The sequence below is a fragment of the Pollachius pollachius genome, assembly GCF_949987615.1.
Source record: "Pollachius pollachius genome assembly, chromosome: 6".
NCBI classification, from domain to species: Eukaryota; Metazoa; Chordata; class Actinopteri; order Gadiformes; family Gadidae; genus Pollachius; species Pollachius pollachius.
The window spans coordinates 26627993-26649402 of NC_136939.1; the positions used below are offsets into that span (position 1 = coordinate 26627993).

At 52.7% G+C, this 21410-nt stretch overlaps 1 protein-coding gene across 1 annotated transcript; it reads right to left on the reverse strand.

The window, feature by feature from the left end:
• Positions 1–19698, reverse strand: LOC307076965 (protein Shroom2-like; the record flags this gene model as incomplete). The annotated part of the gene is given in 12 exon segments (XM_079738197.1): positions 1–303; positions 633–908; positions 3135–3532; positions 3647–4098; positions 4278–4403; positions 5866–5948; positions 6026–6415; positions 6417–8373; positions 8504–8541; positions 8543–8621; positions 15935–16077; positions 19522–19698. Coding segments are annotated over 12 exon segments (4422 nt in total).
• Positions 19699–21410: the final 1712 nt, after the last annotated feature.

The window sequence follows — 21410 nt, forward strand, 5'->3', positions numbered from 1 at the left end:
CTAGACCCAGCGGGGCCCCGGGTCTAGGGCCCCCAGGAGGGGCCTCTGGTCGGGGGGCAGGCTGTCCATGAGGCAGGCCAGCTGTTCGGCGCCCAGCTTCAGGCGGTCGTCCAGCAGGCGTCGCTCGGTGGCGAGGGCCCCTTTCATGCGGACGTGGTGCCGGTAGTCCTCCAGGGCCCCGGGGTCCAGACGGGCCTCCATCACCCGGCTCACCACACGCTCCCGCCGGTCCAGGTTGTCCTTCAGCTCCAGGGCATCCGCGTGCTGACGGAGGAGGAGCAGCCGCTTCTCCTCCAGGGTCCTCTGAGAGACAGACAGTCAGACAGACAGACAGGTAGTTAGAGAGAGAGACACCACGTCCGCGTGCTGACGGAGGAGGAGGGTCCTCCAGAGGACGCTGGAGGGTCATCTAGGAGGAGACAGACAGACAGATGGGTCCTCACCCTCTCCCCCGTGTCGGGGGGTCCCTCCCCGGCCCCCGGACAGACAGACAGACAGACAGACAGCCAGACAGACAGACAGCCAGACAGACAGACAGACAGACAGACAGACGGGTCCTCACCATCCCTCTGTGTCGAGGGGCCTCTCCCCGGCCCCCAGACAGACAGACAGACAGACAGAGGGGTCCTCACCCTCTCCCCCGTGTCGGGGGCCCTCTCCCCAGCGGCCCCCAGGGCGATCTCGGTGCGGGCCAGCCGTCCGGCCAGCGACAGCAGAAGGCTGACCACCTTGTCCAGGTCGCCCACAAACATGCGGAACTTGTCGAGCTGGTGGGGGGGGCAGAGCCGCTGGACACCCGCCTCCACCTCCCGGCCCAGGGCCTCGTTCTGCTGCAACTCCTCCTGGAGGCCGAGACGTGCCTCCCTCAGCACCGACAGCTTCTGGGCCAGGCTGAGGATCAGCGCCCTCTGGAGGAGAGGAGGAGGAACAACAAGACGCTATGTTAGTGATCCGAGCCCTACAGGGGGAGAGGAGGAGGAGAGGAGGAGGAGGAGGAGGAGGTAAGGGAACCCAGCAGAGGGGGTCAGGGAGGAGGAGGAGGAGGAGGAGGTAAGGGAACCCAGCAGAGGGGGTCAGGGAGGAGGAGAGGAGGAGGAGGAGGAGGAGGAGGAGGAGGAGGTAAGGGGACCCAGCAGAGGGGGGTGCTGCCTTCGTCCTCGTCCCAGGCTTCAGATCACTGACACTGGGGCTTAGAACTAACCTCTGTCCCTGTCCCCATAGAACATGTTTCATTACGGGTCCGAGCAGCGAAGCTGCTTGGTCCCCTATTGTTTCTTTAACGTTTTTTTTTTTCCTCAAATTCTGTCGAAAACTCTTGAAATTTTCAGGTATCCCCACAACCAATGAACCCAAAATGTGTGGTACTGCACCCAAAGGTGGCGCTATTGTAAAAGATCATGAATTAGGTTTATTTCTCCTCATCAGATTGACCTGGACTCAAAATTCTTTCAGAATATTAATCTCTAGAATCAGACGCATTTATAAAACAATGGGTCTTATGCCCTAAAAATGTTTACTTTTCCCACAATTTCATATTAAAGCTAAACATGATAATAAGATTCACAGGCTACAAAAATAATCAAAAATTCACCAAAATCGCCTCACAAAAATCATAAAACAGAAATTGTTTTATTTAGTTCCATTTGAGAAATATTGGCCAATAAAGTTGGAGCAGTTAGCCCATTTTTCTTATATGGCCATTTTGTTATTGTATAAACAAACATACAACTATTATTAGGTGGATACCAATATCCGGTCTTCTGCTCTAAAAATGTTTACTTTTCCCACAATTTCATAGAAAAGCCAAACGTCCACAGTCTCATCCCATTTTGCCTATATGACCATTTTGTTATTGTATAACTACCATACGGCTGTCATTAAGTGGAAACCATTAACAGTGCAATTTTTCAGATCTGTACTCTTTTAAGAAAGCTCTTAATTCTCTTGTGAAATGTGTGCTTGAAGTTTTCTTGATGTTGTGTGCTAATCAATCGACATTTTCACGATGTGAATGAGGATTCATGCAGTTCAGGAATGTCAGTGGCTCAACGGGATAATGCCGTGTACTGGTGATCCCTAGGTTGAGAGTTTGAATCCGGATTAGAGCATTATGAACAAGCTGAACATGACATTGTCATTGCCACTCATTTAAGAAACACAACATTGAACAGCACCTGAAATTCATCAGGCAATCAACATTCCGGCTCATTAGTTTCCAAGAATCTGACTGCCAAGACACAGTATGGCATTAAGGGGAACTTCTTCATTAACCATTTTTCCTTCAAAATAAACTCAGTCATATTTATATTTCTTCCGTTAGTGTTCTTGTCTACAAATGTTTAATTTCCGTATATGCTTTGGGGTAGGTATATGCTTTGAAGAAAGCCCTTAATTCACTTGAGAAATGTGTGCTTTGAGTTTTCTGGATGTTGTGTGCTTATCAATAGACATTTTGACCATGTGAATGAGGCTGCAGTTCAGGTTTATAAGTGGAACATCTTTCCTTAAATATGACAATATGTTATATTTATATATCTTCCATTAGTTTGTTCTCGACTTTTAATATATAAAATATAATATAATATAATAATAATATAATATAATCCTAAATTTCTCTGCTGAGATGAATAAAGTACATCTTATCTTATCTTATCTATTATATATAAAAAGTGAAATGTAATATATATATATAACATTATATATAACAATTATATGTCATATTTATTTATCTTTCATTAGTTTGTTCTTGACTTTTAATTTTGCTCAGACCCCGTTAATCAGCGCTTGCGGTTATATTTACTTTTATAACTTTTAGTTCACTTTTTAATCTTTATTTTATACACACCGTTTTGTTTTGCCTTACCTTTGCACCATTCAGAATTATTTTGCACCATTTAGAATTTATTGATTGTAAATATTACCTGACCTCATTTTCTCCTTATTGCACCGTGGGTCGGAAACCGACGCTATTTGTGTTCCTCTGTTAGTCTGGAACATAATCTGGAGCGAACGATAAAGCTGACTTTGACTCTTTGACTGTTGATTATCTTGTGATAAGAGGGACAGATCTGTTGAACCATGGCTGTTGATGTTATGATGTTATAATGTTATCCCACTCTACCGTAGCTCCTCACCTTCTTGAGGACCAGGTCCTGCTGGTCAGGCTCCTCCTCCTGCTCCTCCTCCAGGAGGAGGTCCTTCATCCTGATGAGGAGCTCTGCCTTGGGGGCCGAGGTGCTGTAGTAGGACGAGCTGGGGACCAGGGGCCCAGGGGGGTCCTCGGCGGCTGGCCGGGGGCCCGCGGGGCCCCTGCGGCGCTGGTCCCTGAGGGGCCCCTCCTGGGGGAACAACCCCTCCATCAGGTCCATGGTGGTCCGCATCCCGCGCCGGTCCAGGACCTCCGCCAGGGCCCGGTCGCGAACCCCGATGGCCTGGCACAGCCGCTCCCGCTGGGCCTCCTCCTCCTCCCCTCCTCCTCCTCCTCTTCCATCAGCTCCTTCACCATCACCTCCTCCTCCTCCATCACCACCACCTCCTTCAACATCACCTCCTCCTCCTTCACCTTCACCTCCTGCTCCATAACCTCCTCCTCCTCCTCCATCACCACCACCTCCTTCAACATCACCTCCTCCTCCTTCACCTTCACCTCCTCCTCCATAACCTCCTCCTCCTCCTCCATCACCACCACCTCCTCCTTCACCTTCACCTCCTCCTCCTCCTCCTCCATCACCATCACCTCCTTCACCTTCACCTCCTCCAGGGCAGGCCTCCAGAGCCTCCATCTGGGTGGGGGTCGGCTGGACCGAGGTTGGAGGCGGAGGAGGAGAAGGAGGAGGAGGAGGGCGGGTGTATACGCTGAAGAGGGAAGAGGAGGAGGAGGATGCGGGGAAGGGGAGGGGCAGAGGGCCCAGGCTGGGTGGGGTCGGGGGTCCAGGGAGGGGGTTGGAGGAGGAGGAGGTGGTGGAGGAGGAAGTGGTGGTCTGCTGCTGGGGGGGGGGCAGGTAGGCCCGGCCCTCCCGCTCCGAGCTCTCTGATTGGACGATCCTCACGGGGGCCGTCCTGGTGGGGGGGCTGCCCTCACAAGGTCCCGCCTCCTCTCTAGGGGAGGGGTCAAAGGTGAAAGGTACACAATACATCATGGAACAACAACAAGTATCTGACACATGGGGGGCCTGACAGGGCCTGTAACTATGGCAACAGGTGATGGAGCGTCAACAGACCGGACACAATGACAACAGAGTAAACCCATGAAGCTGAAGCCTCTCTGAGCAGCTCACCTGGGGGGGGCCTCCTGCAGGGCCGACGAGGGGGCGGGGTTGGGGGCGGGGCTGGGGGCATGGTCAACGGGGGTGGGCGGGGCCTCTGGCTCTGAGGACTGCAGCGCTGCGGCGCCGCCCTGAGACCTGAAGCCAGACACACAGGAAGTCACACTCAAGGCTACACACAGGAAGTCACACTCAGGAGTCCGAATTACACATTCAGGACTACACACAGGAAGCCACACTCAGGACTACACACAGGAAGTCACACTCCGGAGTCAGGACTGCGCACTCAGGAGTACACACCCACACACAGGAGTTCACAGTACCTGTAACTGTAACAGTCATTAAGGTTCCCTCGTTGCGGTCCAAAGGTTTAGCCTGGCCAGCAGACTGACGCACGTCTTCTAAATGTCCACATTTAGCTCGGTTTCATTTCTAAACATTGGTCAACTCGGACAACCTCCCCGTCGAGAGCTTCGGTCCATTGTCTGACCGCAGGGTCAGGGTTCACCAGACCAGTCTTGGTCTAGGACGCACTGGTCTTGGACGGCTTGTCACCCAGTCTTAAAGTCAAACCCTCAACCTTTCCTCTCCCTGGAAACCTAACAACCCAACGAGGCTCACAGAGACGTTTCAAATATATCACCTAGAAACCACATTCCTCCCTCACAGTTCACATGTCAGACTGTCTGACTGGATGAACAGAGGTGTTTCCATCAGGCCACATCGCTGATACACCACACTGGAATCCAGACCGTACATCACAGTGAATATAAATCCTCTGCAGGATGAATCATGTGATTCATGTGACGTGGAAAGTCCAAACCAAACACGAGGGCAACTGGCTCAATGTTCTCAGGTCAAACCCAAAGTCCCTTGTGGTAGAAAAGAACCAAATTCACTTCAACTAACTAAGAGAGCATGAGAAATCGAGGGGTCTGGATCAAGTATGACAAGAGACTTTATTGCTACCTGCGAACAAGCACCAACGAAGCCGAGTGAGGTTTGCAAAGACACTGCCGACCAAAAGATCCCGGCCTCTTTTCATTCTCACAAATGAAGCTGTTTTCCATATGGTATGACCGCCCACAGCATGCATACAAGATCTCCTTTCATGGTAAGGCCGGTCAGCAATACATTCCTTTAAGTATGTGGTCATCATCCGCAGTTAATCTAAACACTAGGTGGACGTCAGCACGCCTTGGCCCCAGACTCTCCCGCGCCGTGTGAGTCTCTCCTATGAATTCAGAGGTGATTTTGCTGCTTTCCACTATTAATGTACCTGATGATATATGATATATAGGCCTGATAATACTCATAGTTAATATAGAAAGTAATGGTAAATTTCTCCCATAAACTTTCTGGTTTACGTCCGTATTCATCCAGTCAGTCCTACACTGACTCTACAGACTGAAACGGGGCGGTCCTTAACTTTAATTCATCCACTGAGGGCTTAGGTCCAGCCCAAAGGACTCAAACTATAAGGTGAACGTCTCATCAAACTCAAAGTTTGATGAGTCTTCATCAAACTCTCTAAGTGGTCCTCAGAGACTCTGCTGGTCTCTAAGTGGTCTCTAAGGGGTCTAGAGAGATCAGGACTCACCTGTGGGGCCAGCTGCCTTGCGGGGCGTCGTGCAGTGTGGTCCCGGCCTGGTTCCCGGCGTCTCTCCAGGGACCAGAACTCTTCTGAGGGAACAAGAGGAGATCAACATGCGGACAGAGAGAAGCCTCATGGATCCCAAACCGGTAACAGCCGGACTAACCGTGGACAAGCAGAGGTCCGCCGAGGGGGATGAGCGTGACCGCTCGTGGACGCAGACGGCAGCGGTGTGGTCGGGGTGGGGGTCCAGGATGTTCTCTGCAGACCGGTACCTCCCCTTGGCCGGGACCCCCGCCGGCCTCCTGGTTGAGGTCCAGGTGGCCTGGTACTCAGCGAAGGTCCCCAGCCTCTGTTCCTGGTCCAGCAGAGTCTGGACCAGTAACAGAGGCTGGGCCAGGACCCTGGTATCCATGTCCCGGGACACGGAGGTCCCCAGGTCCTGTCCCGGCCCAGCCTCCCGGGGTGGTCCGGCCTCAACGCGGGGGTCTGCTGTGGACCCTGGCGGTCCGGTCTTGAGGAGGGGTCTGGCGAAGGCCGACCTCCCCCCCCCCCCCCTCCCCTCCGCGGGGCTCCTCCCCCCGGCCCACCCGGTCCATCTTGTCCGGCTCGGAGAAGGAGTGCACCCTCCGGGGGGGCTGCCTCCGGCCCCCGACCCGGGCCAGCGGGGGGCCCCTCCCTTCGGGGCCCGGTGGCCCAAGGTCCCGCCTCTGGAAGGAGGTGGCCTGCAGCACGCGGGCCTGTGCCTCCTTCAGGTGGTCCTTGTAGGAGGAGGAGCAGGCGGAGGTGGTCCCCTGCTCCTCCTGCTCCTCCTCACAGGTCAGGGTGGCGGCGCTGCGGCTCTTCAGCAGCTGGGCTCTCTTCGTCTGGACCTGCTGCTTCAGGGCGGTGGCGTAGCGCTGCCCCCTACGGACCGGCCTGCCGCCCCCCGCCCCGGAGCCGGGGGGCCCCAGACCGGCCCCGGAAGGAGGGGCCCCCAGACCGGCCCCAGGGCCGGGGGCCCCCAGACCGGCCCCAGGGCCGGGGGCCCCGAGACCGGCCCCGGAGCCAGGGGCCCCCAGACCGGTCCCAGAGCCCGTCACCGGGACCCCCGGGGCCCCGAGGAACCGGGAGTCCAGGGGTTCAGCCGAGGCGTTGCCGACGGATGCCGCCTGCAGTTGCCTGGCGACCAGGCTCCCGGTCTTCCCCGTCTCCGTGGCGGGCGGGGCGTTGCCGCTGGCGACGAGCGGGGCCCTCGGTAGCAGGGTGCGGCCCTCCTGGGCCAGGGAGTGCAGGAAGGGGGTCCTGGTCCGGGAGATGCGGTGGTCCTCCTGCGGGACCCAGGGGTCCGGGGGTCCGGGGGTCTTTGGAGGACTGCCCTCCCCTTGCTGGGACGAGGACGGGGGTCTAGACCAGTCCAAGGAGCCGGACGGGTCCTGGGGATCTGGAACCGGACCCTGACCTAAGGGGGTTCTGCGGTCCTGGGGGTCCGAGCAGGGGGTCTGGGACGGGGGCGGGGCCGGCTTGGCCTTCAGGGAGCCCGCCGAGCCGGGGTCTTTCCTGGGGTCTTCCACCGGCCCCCTCCTGGCCGGGGGGCCACCGTACCAGACTGGGCCCCCGCTCCCCAAGGCGGGGTCCAGCAAGGCCCCCAGAGCCGAGAGCGGGCTGGGGGCCCCGGGGGGCCGGCGGGCGTCGGCCGGGATGTCCTGCAGGCTGCGGTAGTAGCTCCCCACGCTCTGCGGCGACGGGGCCCGGGGAGGGCCCGGGCCCCGGGGGGGCAGGGGGGTCTCGTCGCTGTGGCCCCTGTGGTGCCGGGCCAGTAGGGCCGCGTAGGAGGGGCCCCCCTGACGCACGTCGGTGCTGGAGCTGGAGAAAAGCCGGCCTGGCTGGGGCAGGTGCCCGGGACGGGGGCCCGGGGCATCGTCAGGGCGGAGGACGTTCTTGGCCCCGGGGGGCCCCTCCTCCGGCCGGCCGCCGGGGCCCCTCCGGTGGGCGAGGGGCCCGTCGGCGTAGGGGAACACCCTGGCGGCCGCGAAGCTGTCATTGCGCTGCGGGGGGGCCAGCGGCGGGACGGGCCCCCGGGGCCGGCTCCTCTCCGGGACCTGCCACAGGGGCCCAGCGCCCTCGCGGCCCCCTGGGACGGGCCCCCGGTCCTCGGCGCAGGGCCGTTCCCAGCCTCTGGTCCCCAGGGCCGGCTGCAGGTTCCAGGGGGGGCGCTCCGCCGGGCCGGGGGCCCCCTCGCTGGGCAGGCCCTTGAAGAACATGCCCTCGGAACCGGGGCCCCGGCGGGGCGGGGGGAAGAAGGCGTGGTCGGGCTCGGGGGGGCTGGAGGAGCCCGAGAAGCAGCTGAAGCCGGAGTCCCTGGAGGGGGGCCACCCGGGGTCGGGGGCCCTGGAGGGGGGGCCCCCAGGCGGGGGGTCCAGGGCGCTGGGGGGCGGGGGGCCGGACTGGAAGGGGTCCCTGAAGCGGTCCGGTCTCTCCATGGAGGGGCAGCGCTGGCACTTGGGGCCCTCGGGGCCCAGGACCTCTCTGGGCCTGTGGGGCCAGAGGGGAAGGTCAGAGGTCAACGTCCACAGCGTTCGCTAATGAGTTAATTAGCCAGGCCTGTCAGTGATTGGTCAGTGACCGGTCGTTCCCTCCGACCTGGTCTCAACCAGACCCTCACCTGGTCTCACGCAGGGGCTGCCAGACGGGGGGGGGGGGCGGCCGCTTTGGGGTCGGGGGGGTCCGTGCTCAGCCTGGAGGTCTGCCAGGACTGGGGACGGGAGGCGGCCTCATCTCTCCTGAGGAGAGACCAGGGGGGTAGGGTTAGACCGGGAGGGGGGCAACACCACCAGGACCCACAGGGGGGGTCGTCAAGGACCCAACGGACCGGTCCCAGAGATAGGGACCACCACGGGACCCTAATCCAACAGACCGGTCCCTATCCCAAACCACCAAAAGCACCAGGACCACACACACATTCGTTAAGGGTTAAGGACCACACACACACGTTTGTTAAGGGTTAAGGATCTACACACACATTCATTAAGGGTTAAGGATCTACACACACATTCATTAAGGGTTAAGGATCCACACACATTCATTAAGGGTTAAGGATCTACACACACATTCATTAAGGGTTAAGGACCACACCCACATTCATTAAGAGTTACGAGCCACAAACACATTCATTAAGGGTTAAGGACCCCACACATATTTATTAAGTGTGGGTGTGTATTAAGTTGTCTTTTAGTTAGTCGTCAGGTGTCACACTCCTTTACTAACCGATATCTTTAGCGAACACAATAACGCGATGAATCCTGGGAGGAACACTTAATCAGACAATTATTGTGATTGAATCGATTGTATTGTAACAAGGTCATGTGACTGAGCTGTCGTCACATGACTGGCAGTAGCAGAGCGCTGTTCTCTCGTTAGACATTAAAACTGGACCTACCCCTTGAAGCGATTCTTCCTGAGAGGCATGGAGAGAATAATAAGAATTTTAAAAAGATAGGGAGACATAGAGATAGAGCGAGAGAGAGACAGAGACAGAGAGAGAGACAGAGACAGACAGAGAGAGACAGAAAGACAGAGAGAGACAGAGACATAGAGAGAGAGACACACACACAGACAGAGAGAGAGATAAAAAGCTTAATCAGCTATGGTGGAGGAGTTAAGCTTATATTGCTAAACTAAACTAAACACTCTGACATTAACTGACAACACAAGGGACCAACCAACACAACTCACCAGACAGTCAGAGTCATTCTCAGGTAGACAGACCTAGATACTGGGAGGGCTGAGGAGTTGATACTGTTTAACTACAACTAGGCATCAACCAATCAGAGCACTCAGGGGACGGAGCACATTGTCCCCAGCACAGAGGTCGACGGTTCAAATCCCCATCCAGACGGTCCAACTGAGCTCCACACTACAGCTGCTAGCCACGACAAGCTAAGCGCTAACGTTGGGGTTTCTACGGCAACAAGACACAAGAAAACACCACAGGGAGGAGAGGTGGCTGATGGGTAGACTAGGGGTCATGTGACATGTAGTCCCTCATGGACCTTCTAGAGGTGTCTTGTGGGTAGGGAGGGAGTCATGTGACCTGCTGAGGTGTCTTATGGGTGGGGGGGATCATGTGACCTGTGGTACCGGAGTCATGTGACCTGTACCTCATGGAGCTCCTCAGAATCTTGGTGAGGAAGCTGCGAGCGACATGCACCTCACTGTCTGAGGGCGCGGCGCACGGCGGAGAGGATGCCACGTCCACCATGATCACCTCCTCCTCCTTCTGCTCCTCCTCCTCCTCCTCCCTGGGGAGGGCGAGGGTGACGAGGATGAAGAAGTGGAGGAGGAGGAGGAGAGGGAGACACAGAACGTTTCAGGCTTCAGGGATGGTGAGATTTACTCATCAGCATGAGGTATGTATCAGGAGGTAATAGGTGCCGGCCAAGGGTAAGGGCCAAGGGTAAAGGCCAAGGGTAGGGGCCAAGGGTAAGGGCCAAGGGTAGGCGCCAAGGGTAAGGACCAAGGGTAAGGGCCAAAGGTAAGGGCCAAAGGTAAGGGCCGAGGGTAAGGGCCGAGGGTAAGGGACGGGGATAAGGGCCGAGGGTAAGGGCCAAAGCTGAGGGCCAAAGGTGTCCACACCTTTGTATTGCAACAACTGGGATTTCCACAAGCATCTATCATCTTAATACGGATCATGAGTGAACGAGAAAACGATAACAACAAACAAAACAGATTAAAAACAAACTGAAACACACTCTACCCCACCCCACCCCTATGAAATAATGAGCAGAACAGGCCTGTTCAGCTCAGGAGAGGAGGTTCCCCCCCATAATGAGCTGAACCGGCCTGTCAGGAGGTCAGCCTCTCTGGTGGACACAGGATGACCTGGGAGCAGAACATTCCTCACAGCAGGAATGTGGACCGGTGGGCTGTGTGTGTGTGTGTATGTGTGTGTGTGTGTGTGTGGGTGTGTGTGTGTTTATCAAGGGATGGGTACTTTCCATCTTCTTGTCAGACATTTTTGTTTGGCATCGGCCAGAGAGAGAGAGAGAGAGAGAGAGAGAGAGAGAGAGAGAGAGAAACAGAAAGAGAGGAACAGACAGACAGGCAGACAGACAGAATCCGAGTGCAGCCTCTCTCTCCCTCTCTCTCTCTCTCTCTCTCTCTGAATATTGTCGTATTGTCAGCTGCCTGTCACTGATATTTTTCCGGGGGGGGTCTCACCAGACAGGGGGGTTACTCCTCATGGAGGGCTAGGGTTTCAGGTAGAATAATGAGCTGGGAGCACCATGAGAGACAGACAGACAGACAGACAGACAGACAGACAGACAGACAGACAGACAGACAGACAGACAGACAGACAGATGGATGTCGATAATACAGAAGTATTGGTGTTTCTCTGAGAAGCCTTCACACACGTCTGTGATTCAGGTCCAGAGGTCGACAGATGTTTCCATTTTTACTGTAGTTCAAGTTAGCTTTGTTACGTTTCTTTTTGGACTTGGCTAACCATCAGAGTATAAAGTATCTATATATATATATATATATATATATATATATATATATATATATATATATATATAGATCTGTATATATAGAAATTTACAGTTGTTTTGTCATCTGTGTTGATGTGGCCACTGATACAATTGGCCACTTATATTAAACTATATCACTCTATAACGAATAACTTTGTACATAATATACCTTATTAGGCTTAATGACATTTAACAAAACAAACAAGGCTATATATAATATATTAAATACATTATTTGAATACGCCCCAAATTACAACTAATATATTTTATTGACACTGATAGAGCAACGATTTCATCATTTTAAACTGTACTTCAATAGAAAAATATAAAATTAATATTAGCAATAAAGAGCTGTAGGTAGCTTTCGCCAGAGAGCATAGCTTTCTGGTACTTCAACTGTCGCAAAAAAAACGTTAATAACATGCAAATTAACTGATTAACGATCGCCCATAGACTTTGAGTGACCAAGCCAGCCAGGGACCACAGCGACTGGAAGCAGCCTGACGAGCGACCAACACAGTGACCAATGCGACCTACGTTGCGACCAATGCGACTTACGTTGCGACGCACGTCGTTGGCCACTCAGAGAGCTCGGCCCTACTGTCTAATAACCTTAATAGAACATAGTTCTGTACTACTGAGTCTTCAGCTCATAAGTGGGTCATTCTGCACCACCTGATGATATGACCTTATAATATTATCTTTCATTCGGTATCAACAAGTGAAACCCGACTCAGCAGATGGCCACGGCGTCGGTCTCTGACCTCGATAGAGTTATACATCACCGAGGCACAACTATGAACGGAGTCACTACCATACCATTTACACTGAGAGAGAGAGAGAGAGAGAGAGAGAGAGAGAGAGAGAGAGAGAGAGAGAGAGAGAGAGAGAGAGAGACCAAAGAACTCGTCACGTCGTTCTTATCAGTTTCTAGTTGAGTTTCAACTCGTCAAACAGGATGAGGTTTAAGCTCGTCCAACAACAACTAATGACTCAATCACTCAGGTCTCTGTTACCTGCTGTCCCATTCATCACATGAATGAGTGAATTCAGGTGATAACTAACCAGTGAAGGAGAGGACATCAGGGAAGTGTATGTGAGTGAGTGAGTGAGTGAGTGAGTGAGTGAGTGAGTGAGTGAGTGAGTGAGTGAGTGAATGTTAATAACCCTCACTCAACAACACTGAGATAAGCCTCCTTTTGTTTAAACCTTCAATATGATACAACTTTATCGTCCACTCAACGGGGAACAAAGCTTTTGGCGTCACATAAACACAAAAGTAGTAGATTCCATATATTACAACGATCTATTGAGCAATTAGAGGCTCTGGTTAAAGAGAACATAAAAACTGTCATTAGACACAGGCTATGCTGCTGAGTCACCACACACACACACACAGACACACACACACACACACACATACACACACACTCTTTGCAGGAACAAAGGGGGGAGAGGAATGTGCCGTTGTAATCAGGGCAGAGCTTATCGCCGGTGTCAGGCCGGGAGCGGGGGAGGGGGAGAGGGGGGAGAGAGGGGAGAGGAGAGGGGTAGAAGGGAGGGGAGGGCGAGAGAGAGGGAGACGCGAGAGGAGAGGGGGGAGAGAGGGAGAGGGAGGAGAGGGGAGAGGGAGAGAGAGGGGAGAGGGAGAGGGGAGAGTTGTGCGTGGGTAGAGACCTTCTCAACAGAGCACAGTGGTGCAGAGACGGGGGCAGAACCCAGCATGTGATTCAGGAGCAAAGAAAACATGAATAAAAACTATAATACTGCGTCACTGGGAGACCGGTTGGATAAGGGTTTGCGTCACAGTACAATCTGGGATACTGGACTACAAAACACGATAACAGACACACAGAACGGCACAGAACGTAATGAAACCTCCTCATAGAGGAGACAACCTTCTGATATTTACACCACATTTACATTCAGCAGAAGCTTTTATCAAGAGCGTCTTACAATAAGTCCATTAGTCTGTAGAAAGGGAAACTACAATATATCTCTGTGGGTACAGTAAGGATGTTCATAGAACCAAGGGCCAAGCACTAACCATCACTAGATTAACCCATTCCCCGTTTACAACAGAGACAGGAGATGGTCTCCATGAGGTCCTGTCTGACCCGGTCTGTAGGATGGTCGTCATGGAGATGGTCTCCATGGGGTCCTGTCTGACCCGGTCTGTAGGATGGTCGTCATGGAGATGGTCTCCATGGGGTCCTGTCTGACCCGGTCTGTAGGATGGTCGTCATGGAGATGGTCTCCATGGGGTCCTGTCTGACCCGGTCTGTAGGATGGTCGTCATGGAGATGGTCTCCATGGGGTCCTGTCTGACCCGGTCTGTAGGATGGTCTCCATGGAGATGGTCTCCATGGGGTCCTGTCTGACCCGGTCTGTAGGATGGTCGTCATGGAGATGGTCTCCATGGGGTACTCTCTGACCCGGTCTGTAGGATGGTCGTCATGGAGATCGTCTCCATGGGGTCCTGTCTGACCCGGTCTGTAGGATGGTCGTCATGGAGATCGTCTCCATGGGGTCCTGTCTGACCCGGTCTGTAGGACGGTCGTCATGGAGATCGTCTCCATGGGGTCCTGTCGACCCGGTCTGTAGGGCGGTCGTCATGGAGATCGTCTCCATGGGGTCCTGTCTGACTCGGTCTGTAGGATGGTACTCTGGGTCTCCCGGTGAGAGAGGTGAGGGTGGTTCCCCTCTCCTTCTGGTCATCTGACCAGGGTCATCAGCGGCATTAGAGCCTTGCCCAAGGCCCCTAAAACAGGGGGCGGGGCCTGTCCGATGACCCACCTGGTTCCTATGACAACCAGGCAGGTCATCGCTATCAGTCGACAGAGCAATGACAACACAGCTTCAGTCGGGCTGACGAGGGCCATAGAACACAGGGCGATAGCGCTAGGAACTAGGAAGTAGGAGCTAGGCTACATCCTCCCACACAGAGTGGACATGAGGAACCACCACTTCAGAATAATGCACCTCTACCACACTGCTTCAAGGTCTTTCTGTGTTGAGTGCTACGCATGTTCAGGAGATTGAAGTAAACATTGGGTGTGAGTGAGTGAGTGAGTGAGTGAGTGAGTGAGTGAGTGAGTGAGTGAGTGAGTGAGTGAGTGAGTGTGAACCCCCCCCCCCCCCCCCCCCCCCACTGACTGAAGATGGAGGAGGGTCTGTCTGTCAAACACAGCTGCACATCAACCTGCTCCATGTGCTCCATGCCACACATTCTTTCTGTTGTCATGACAGCAACATGGCGCCTCACCTAAAGTTAGCTAGAGACACGACTCAACAAAGACCGGTTAACCAGCGTACCTGAGTGGGCAGTGACTCCGTTATGTGGGCTGAGGGAGAGCCGCCGTCCCCAAAGAGGAGCCGATAGTCACAGAAAGCTCTGGAAGTCTCTGCTGGTACCGCCGCCCCGGTGTGGCTCACCTAGGCAACACGGAGCAGACCACTGCGGCCGGACCATGGGGGGGGGGGTGGGACGCAGCAACACTTCGGACTGACGTACAGCCACCATCGTTGGGTAAAGAGCCGACTTTAACCAAAGTAAGTCATTCTGTGTGTTTGTTTTGTGTTTCGTTTGGTTTGAGCTCAGGGTCGACTTAGGAGAGAGGCCAGGAGGCAGCACCCCCGCCCCCCGGCTGACTTGGCGCGGTCCCTAAAGCCGGTGGATTTGAGGCTGGTAATTGGACTCAGCCTTTAAGACTTTGTTGCCATTTCAGCAGGCGGGGCTTATTATTCTGACAAGGTGTACACCCAGTTAACACCGCTCACTGGTAACCTGCTGCTACTAGGACCAGGAGAGAGAGAGAGAGAGAGAGAGAGAGAGAGAGAGAGAGAGAGAGAGAGAGAGAGAGAGAGAGAGAGAGAGAGAGAGAGAGAGAGAGAGAGAGAGACGTACACAAAGCTAAGAGCCCCTGTGGAGCCCAGTGTCTCTCGGCCATGAGGACGTTTGTACTGATGAGTGAGAAGAGAAACTCATTAAAGGAAAATAAAACTCTTAAGTTAACAACAAAACAACTAATGATCTGGTTTTCTCTCAGGCCCCTGTGTGTGTGTATGTGTGTGTGTGTGTGTCTCTCAGGCCCCTGTGTGCGCGTGCGTGTGTGCGTTTGTGTGTGTGTGTGTGTGTCAGGCCCATGTGGCTGTGTGTATGTGTGTGTGTGTGTCTCAGGCCCCTGTGCATGTGTGTGTGTTTGTGTGTGTGTCTCTCTCAAGCCAATTTGTGTGTGTAAGTGTGTGTGTGTGTCTCTCTCTCAGGCCCCTGTATGTGTGTGTGTGTCTCTCAGGCCCCTGTGCGTGTGTGTGTGTGTGTCTCAGGCCCATGTGTGTGTGTTTGTGTGTGTGTGTGTGTGTGTGTGTGTGTGTGTGTGTGTGTGTGTGTGTGTGTGTGTGTGTGTGTGTGTGTGTGTGTGTGTGTGTCTCTCAGGCCCCTGTGCGTGCGGTGTGTGTCTCTCAGGCCCCTGTGTGTGTGTGTGTGTGTGTGTGTGTGTGTGTGTGTGTGTGTGTGTGTGTGTGTGTGTGTGTGTGTGTGTGTGTGTGTGTGTGTGTGTGTGTACCGTCGGACCCCCAGCACCAGGGTGCGCTGGGCGCTCTTCACCATGGCGATGGCCTCCTGCCTCCAGCCCCCCAGCGGGACCCCCCCGACCTGGACCACCTCGTCCCCCACCTGGAGGCCCCCGGCCCCGGGGCCCGCCTCCACCTGGGGGGGGAGGGAGTATTTTTGTGTCAAGGAAGCAGCAGGAGGACAAAGTGGAGCTCATGCTCCACTTTGGAGCATGACACAGCCTTGCTTCACCCCAACGTTTACCTTGAAGTGAAGTGATCCACTGTTTTAAGTGGAACTGGGGGGGGGGGGGTGTTGAGATGGGACATGACCTCGGTTTTTTGAAAGTTAACCTGTAGGCCAAAGGATTGGTACAGACTGGATATTGTGTTGAGGGCGTGCTGCATAGAGTCTGTGCTGTGAGCTAAGATGGCACAGTCCTCAGCATACTGAAGCTCACAGATTTGGCAGGTCTTTGTCTTTGTGTGGGCCTGGAGCCGACGGATGTTGAAGAGGCTTCCATCAAGGCGGTATTTCCACATGGACACCGTCTTCATGTCCCATGACACTGTGGAAGAGGCAGGTGATGGCAAAGAGGCGGATGTTAAAGAGCACCGGAGCCAAGACACAGCCTTGCTTCACCCCAACGTTTCCCTTGAAAAACTCTGACTGGAGTTCTCCTGTGAGCACTCTGGCTTGCATCCCGTCATGCAGCTGCTGTAGGATGCTAAGAAACTTGGGTGGTACCCCAAGTTTGCAGAGGTGTTTCCAGAGCAACTCACGGTTGACGGTGTCAAAAGCTTTGCTGAGGTCGATGAAGGCTATGTAAAGGTAAAGCCTCAAGGCAAAAACCATGTCTGTCGTGGATCTGGTCTTCCGGAAACCACACTGTGTTTCCGGAAGCATACCTTCTGAGATGTGCTCAACCAATCTGCTGAGCATGATCTTGGCCAGGACTTTCCCTGCGATGGGGAGGAGAGATATTCCGCGGCTGTTGCCGAAGACTGCTCTGTCTCCTTTCTGTTTATAAATGACGATGTTAGCATCCTTCCAGTCCTGTGGGAGGGTCCCATGTTCCCAGATGTTTTGGATCAGGGGCCGCAGGCGACGCGTGAAGATGTATCCTGTTTTTAAAAAAATCTGCAGGGATTCCATCAGGTCCAGCACTTTTATTGTTCTTCAGCCCTGCAATGGCTTGCTGGATTCTTGAAGAGTGTGGACCCATCAGCTGATCGAACTGAGGCAATCGCCCACTTTGTGGGGCCGTACAATGTTTTTATAGCATCGTAAAAGCCTTGAGTGTTGTTGCAATCTGCCAGGTTCTGGATCTCTTGTGCCTTTTGCACCCACCAGGTGTCCTCCATATTCCGGAGGGCTCGCTGGGTTGCTGTTCATGCAGCAGTAAAGGTGGTTTTAAGGGTGGGAGATCCAGGGCAGGACAGGAGAGCTTTGTGGGCATCATGTTTGTTTTTTAGGAGTGACTGTATCTCAGCCGAGTTACAGTCAAACCAGTCCTGGTGACGTTTCCTTGACTGACACCTCTAAGGCTGCGCTATGAATAGCCTGGCGCAGGGCTGGCCAGTCGGCTGATTCCTCCGGGATCTTATAGAGGTTTTCAGCAAGGAGCCGTCAAAGGTCGTCTTTGGTGGTGGGGGTGTTCAGCGTGTACGGTTGAGTATCTTGTTTGGAGCTGTCCTCGGGCCACGGGGATGAATAATAATAATGAGTAGTTTAGATCTGACCATGAGGTGGTCAGTCCAGCACTCAGCTCCGCGCATGACACGGGTTGTGAGGAGACATTTTCTCTCCTTTTGACGGACAATCACATAGTCAAGGAGATGCCAATGTTTTGAGCGGGGGTGCTGCCAGGTGGTCTTAAGCCTGTTCTTCATCTGGAAGATGGTGTTTGTAATGACCAGCTGGTGCTCTGCACAGAGGGAGAGGAGTCTGAGCCCGTTGTGGTTCATTTTCCCCACTCCATGCTGTCCAATGACTTTACTCCATACCAGGTGCTCCGTGCCGCTCTAGCATTGAAATCTCCCATGAGTATGAGCCTGTCCGTAGCCGGGGTTTTCTGTAATATGGCATCAAGAGCTCTGTAGAAATCCTCTTTGATGTTATACTCGGCATCAAGAGTTGGTGCATATGCACTGATGAGGGTGGCAAAGCGTTCCTTTGCCAGGGGAATGCGCCATGTCAATAGTCGTTCATTGATGCCGATGGGGGATTCCGGAATGCGCTGCAGCAGTTTGGACTTCACAGCAAATCCAACTCCATGATTACGGCGAGTGCCTTCGGGGACCCCCTTCCAGAAGAAGGTGTACCCAGCACCAACCTCTGACAGGGAGTCCTCTCCATGTAGTCTTGTCTCATGTCAATGTTGTATCTTGCAAGCTCCAGTGTGTGTGTGTACACACACACACACACACATATACACACACACACACACACAGACATACACACATGTCAGCATCAGACAAACACACACACACACACAGACAGACACACACACACACACACACACACTGTCGTGTAAATATCAATCATAACTATAGTATTCAATTATGTACAAATTATATTAACCTTGTTTATATAATTGCTTTTCACATTAAAAAGAAGAGATACATTCTCCCTGTATCTTAAGATTACATCCCTTCCTCTCTCTAACTGGGAGGTTAAGATACTTCACATCTGTATTCCCCCTGGAGCCACTGAGTCTGATAATAAGGCCAGGGCAATCTATTGACTTCTTTGTTGTGTAGATTCCTTTAACCTTCTTGCAGCCTTGCTTGCAGACTTGCAGACATGACCACATCCCCAATAGTGTATTGCAGTTATCTTGGCCTCTCCCGCCAATCCTAAACTCTCCGGTGGTCACTCCCACTTACCTTGGTTACCTGTGTATTCACTACCCACAATGCAAACGTTTCCCTATAAGAATCTTGTTCACCCATTGGCTCACTGAATGTATCCTTGGTAACTTTTCTGCCTGTTCTTTCCCATGATCATGCTATAATATTGAATCAAATATTTTGCTGGCCGACGTGTCCTAAAAAAAGAGGTTTCTACTCATCACACACACAGGTTTTTTTCCGGAGACACTTGAGATTAACTGATGAATTATTCAAACTGAGGCTCAGTAACATGAGTGAGGATGAGAGGCTAAACACATACCATGGTTAGCTTCCACACACTAGCGTTTACTAAGAGGTTAGAGAAGGAAGTTTGGCTCGCTTTAGCTGACGCTATCACGATATATCTTCATGATGATAACATGTTTTATAATGGGAGGTCACATGACATGAAAAGGTATCACAACAGAACCAACATTAGATTAACAGATTGTTTGTGTTCATCTCCTTGTTGTTAGTTTAGTCAACTTTAACTTAACTTCAATTTAACTTTAACTTAACTGGCCTGTATGCTTTGATACTGATAACTAATGATTGTCAGACAGACAGACATTAGAGACAGTCATTAGAAAGACAGACAGACAGACAGACATTAGAGAAACAGACAGGCAGTCATTAGAGAGAGAGAAAGACAGACGGACATTAGAGAGACAGACATTAGAGAGACAGACAGACACAGACAGCTCACCTTTGTTATGATGAGCCGTTCCCGGTGCTCTCGCCCCCCCTTCAGGGTGAAGCCCCACGGAGACCCCCCCTCCAGGACCACCTGGACCAGCTCTCCCAGGAGGTCCGGGTCCCCCTGGTCCCGGCCCGGGTCCCGGGTTCCCCCGGCCCAGCGGTCCACCTCCTTCAGCCAGGTCATCGCTCCTGGAACCACATTATCCCGGGTCACGACCTCCACCTCTCCGTGATGAACCGTGAAGAACCGTAGAGACGTCACACTAACGTACCGTCTTTAGGATCCCGACCTCCCGGAGTCCGGTTCAGCAGCAACCCCTCCGCGCTCCGACGACCCCCCAGAGACTCTCCTAGAACCCCAGCATGGATGCGCTGGCTCCACAATGAACCGGGTCTTATTCCGCTCCACAGGTGAACCGGGTCATATTCCGTTCTTTAGGTGAACAGGGTCTTATTCCGTTCTCGGTTCCTCCATCCTCACGGTTATTTACAGAACTTTGTTTACTAAAAGAAAAAGAACCACCTGACAGTCACCGGCTTTCCTGCCCGTCCTGCAGAGCCTCTATACCCGACAACACACCGACAGTCACCGGTCCTCCTGCCCGTCCTCCAGAGCCTCTCTACCCGCCAACACGACACCCTGACATCAGTCCTTCGGGTGATGACTCCCATGTGGTGGAGATATGGTGCAGCGCCGCCCCCTGGTGGACACACGACGCCAACGCGCATGTGTCATTTTAATATATTAATAATGTATAGTTAGGTATATTTAAATATACTTTCGATATCAGAAGATAGATTATATGATATGATATATGAAAACTTTATATCAGACTCAGGTCCATAAATAGCACAAGAGAAATACAATACAAAAATATAAAAAGTCAGTTCATACACAAACATTTTAGCCAGTGCACCCTCAGGCTGAAGGTATAGCGAGCACAGCTCAGAGTGAGATTTACAAGTACCACAATGATACTATTCCAAAATGCTTCCAATCGTTTCATAAATTTAAACATAAGATTTCTTAAAAGTGCATGGCATGTGCTCACTCCTGCAGTGACAAACATCTGGCTGGCACTGCCCCCTCTGGGTTTTTTTAAAAGGAGGCGCATAGCATCATTGTCCGCAACTTTCAGCCTCTGCATGCCAGATTTTTTGTAGCTTGGCCATCAGTGGCGGTGGGTCAATAGAGGGCGCTAGGGTGCCGCCCCTCCGCGAAATATTCACTTCAATATATCTGCCAACTATTAATCAACTATTAGCAAATCGAAATAAATCAACAAAAATACATAGCGTTTACCCTCGTTTAATTGTGTGATATACTTGTCACTGCCAGCAACCATTTAAATGCGTCTGAACGTCAATGATTTGGGCTAGGCTAATTATTGGTCATTCGAAATAAAGCCCTCCTCCAAGTCAGGGGCGCCGGCCACGTTGAAGTCAATGTAAGCTCGCTAACTTTTTGCTGTCTATCAAGCAGAGAAAGCTTTTCATTGGCGCAAGAAAAATCGCCCTCGGGTCACACCAGTGTACGCCCCAGGCCAATGATATTGCTTTTCTTTTTTTGTTAGTCATCACCACATGATTGGACAATTCAGCAAATCAATCAAATAGGCTACCTCCCTCAGCAGCATTCGCGCACCACAACTACATGTAGAGAAGCGATAGATCGCTAACTAGCAGGGTTGTAAGCACTTTCCACCCTTTTCAATGGAGGAATTGGACGTCCCAAGCAGTGTTATACTTAAAAGGAGCAAGTAAGTTACATATTAATTTAGTCTTTCGGCCTGTAGCATATAAACAAAATGAAGCAACTGTCCCATATTTCTAACTGCATTTAAAGTAGACATTGAGACTCACAAAAAATGGACGCTATAGGACAGTGATCATGAT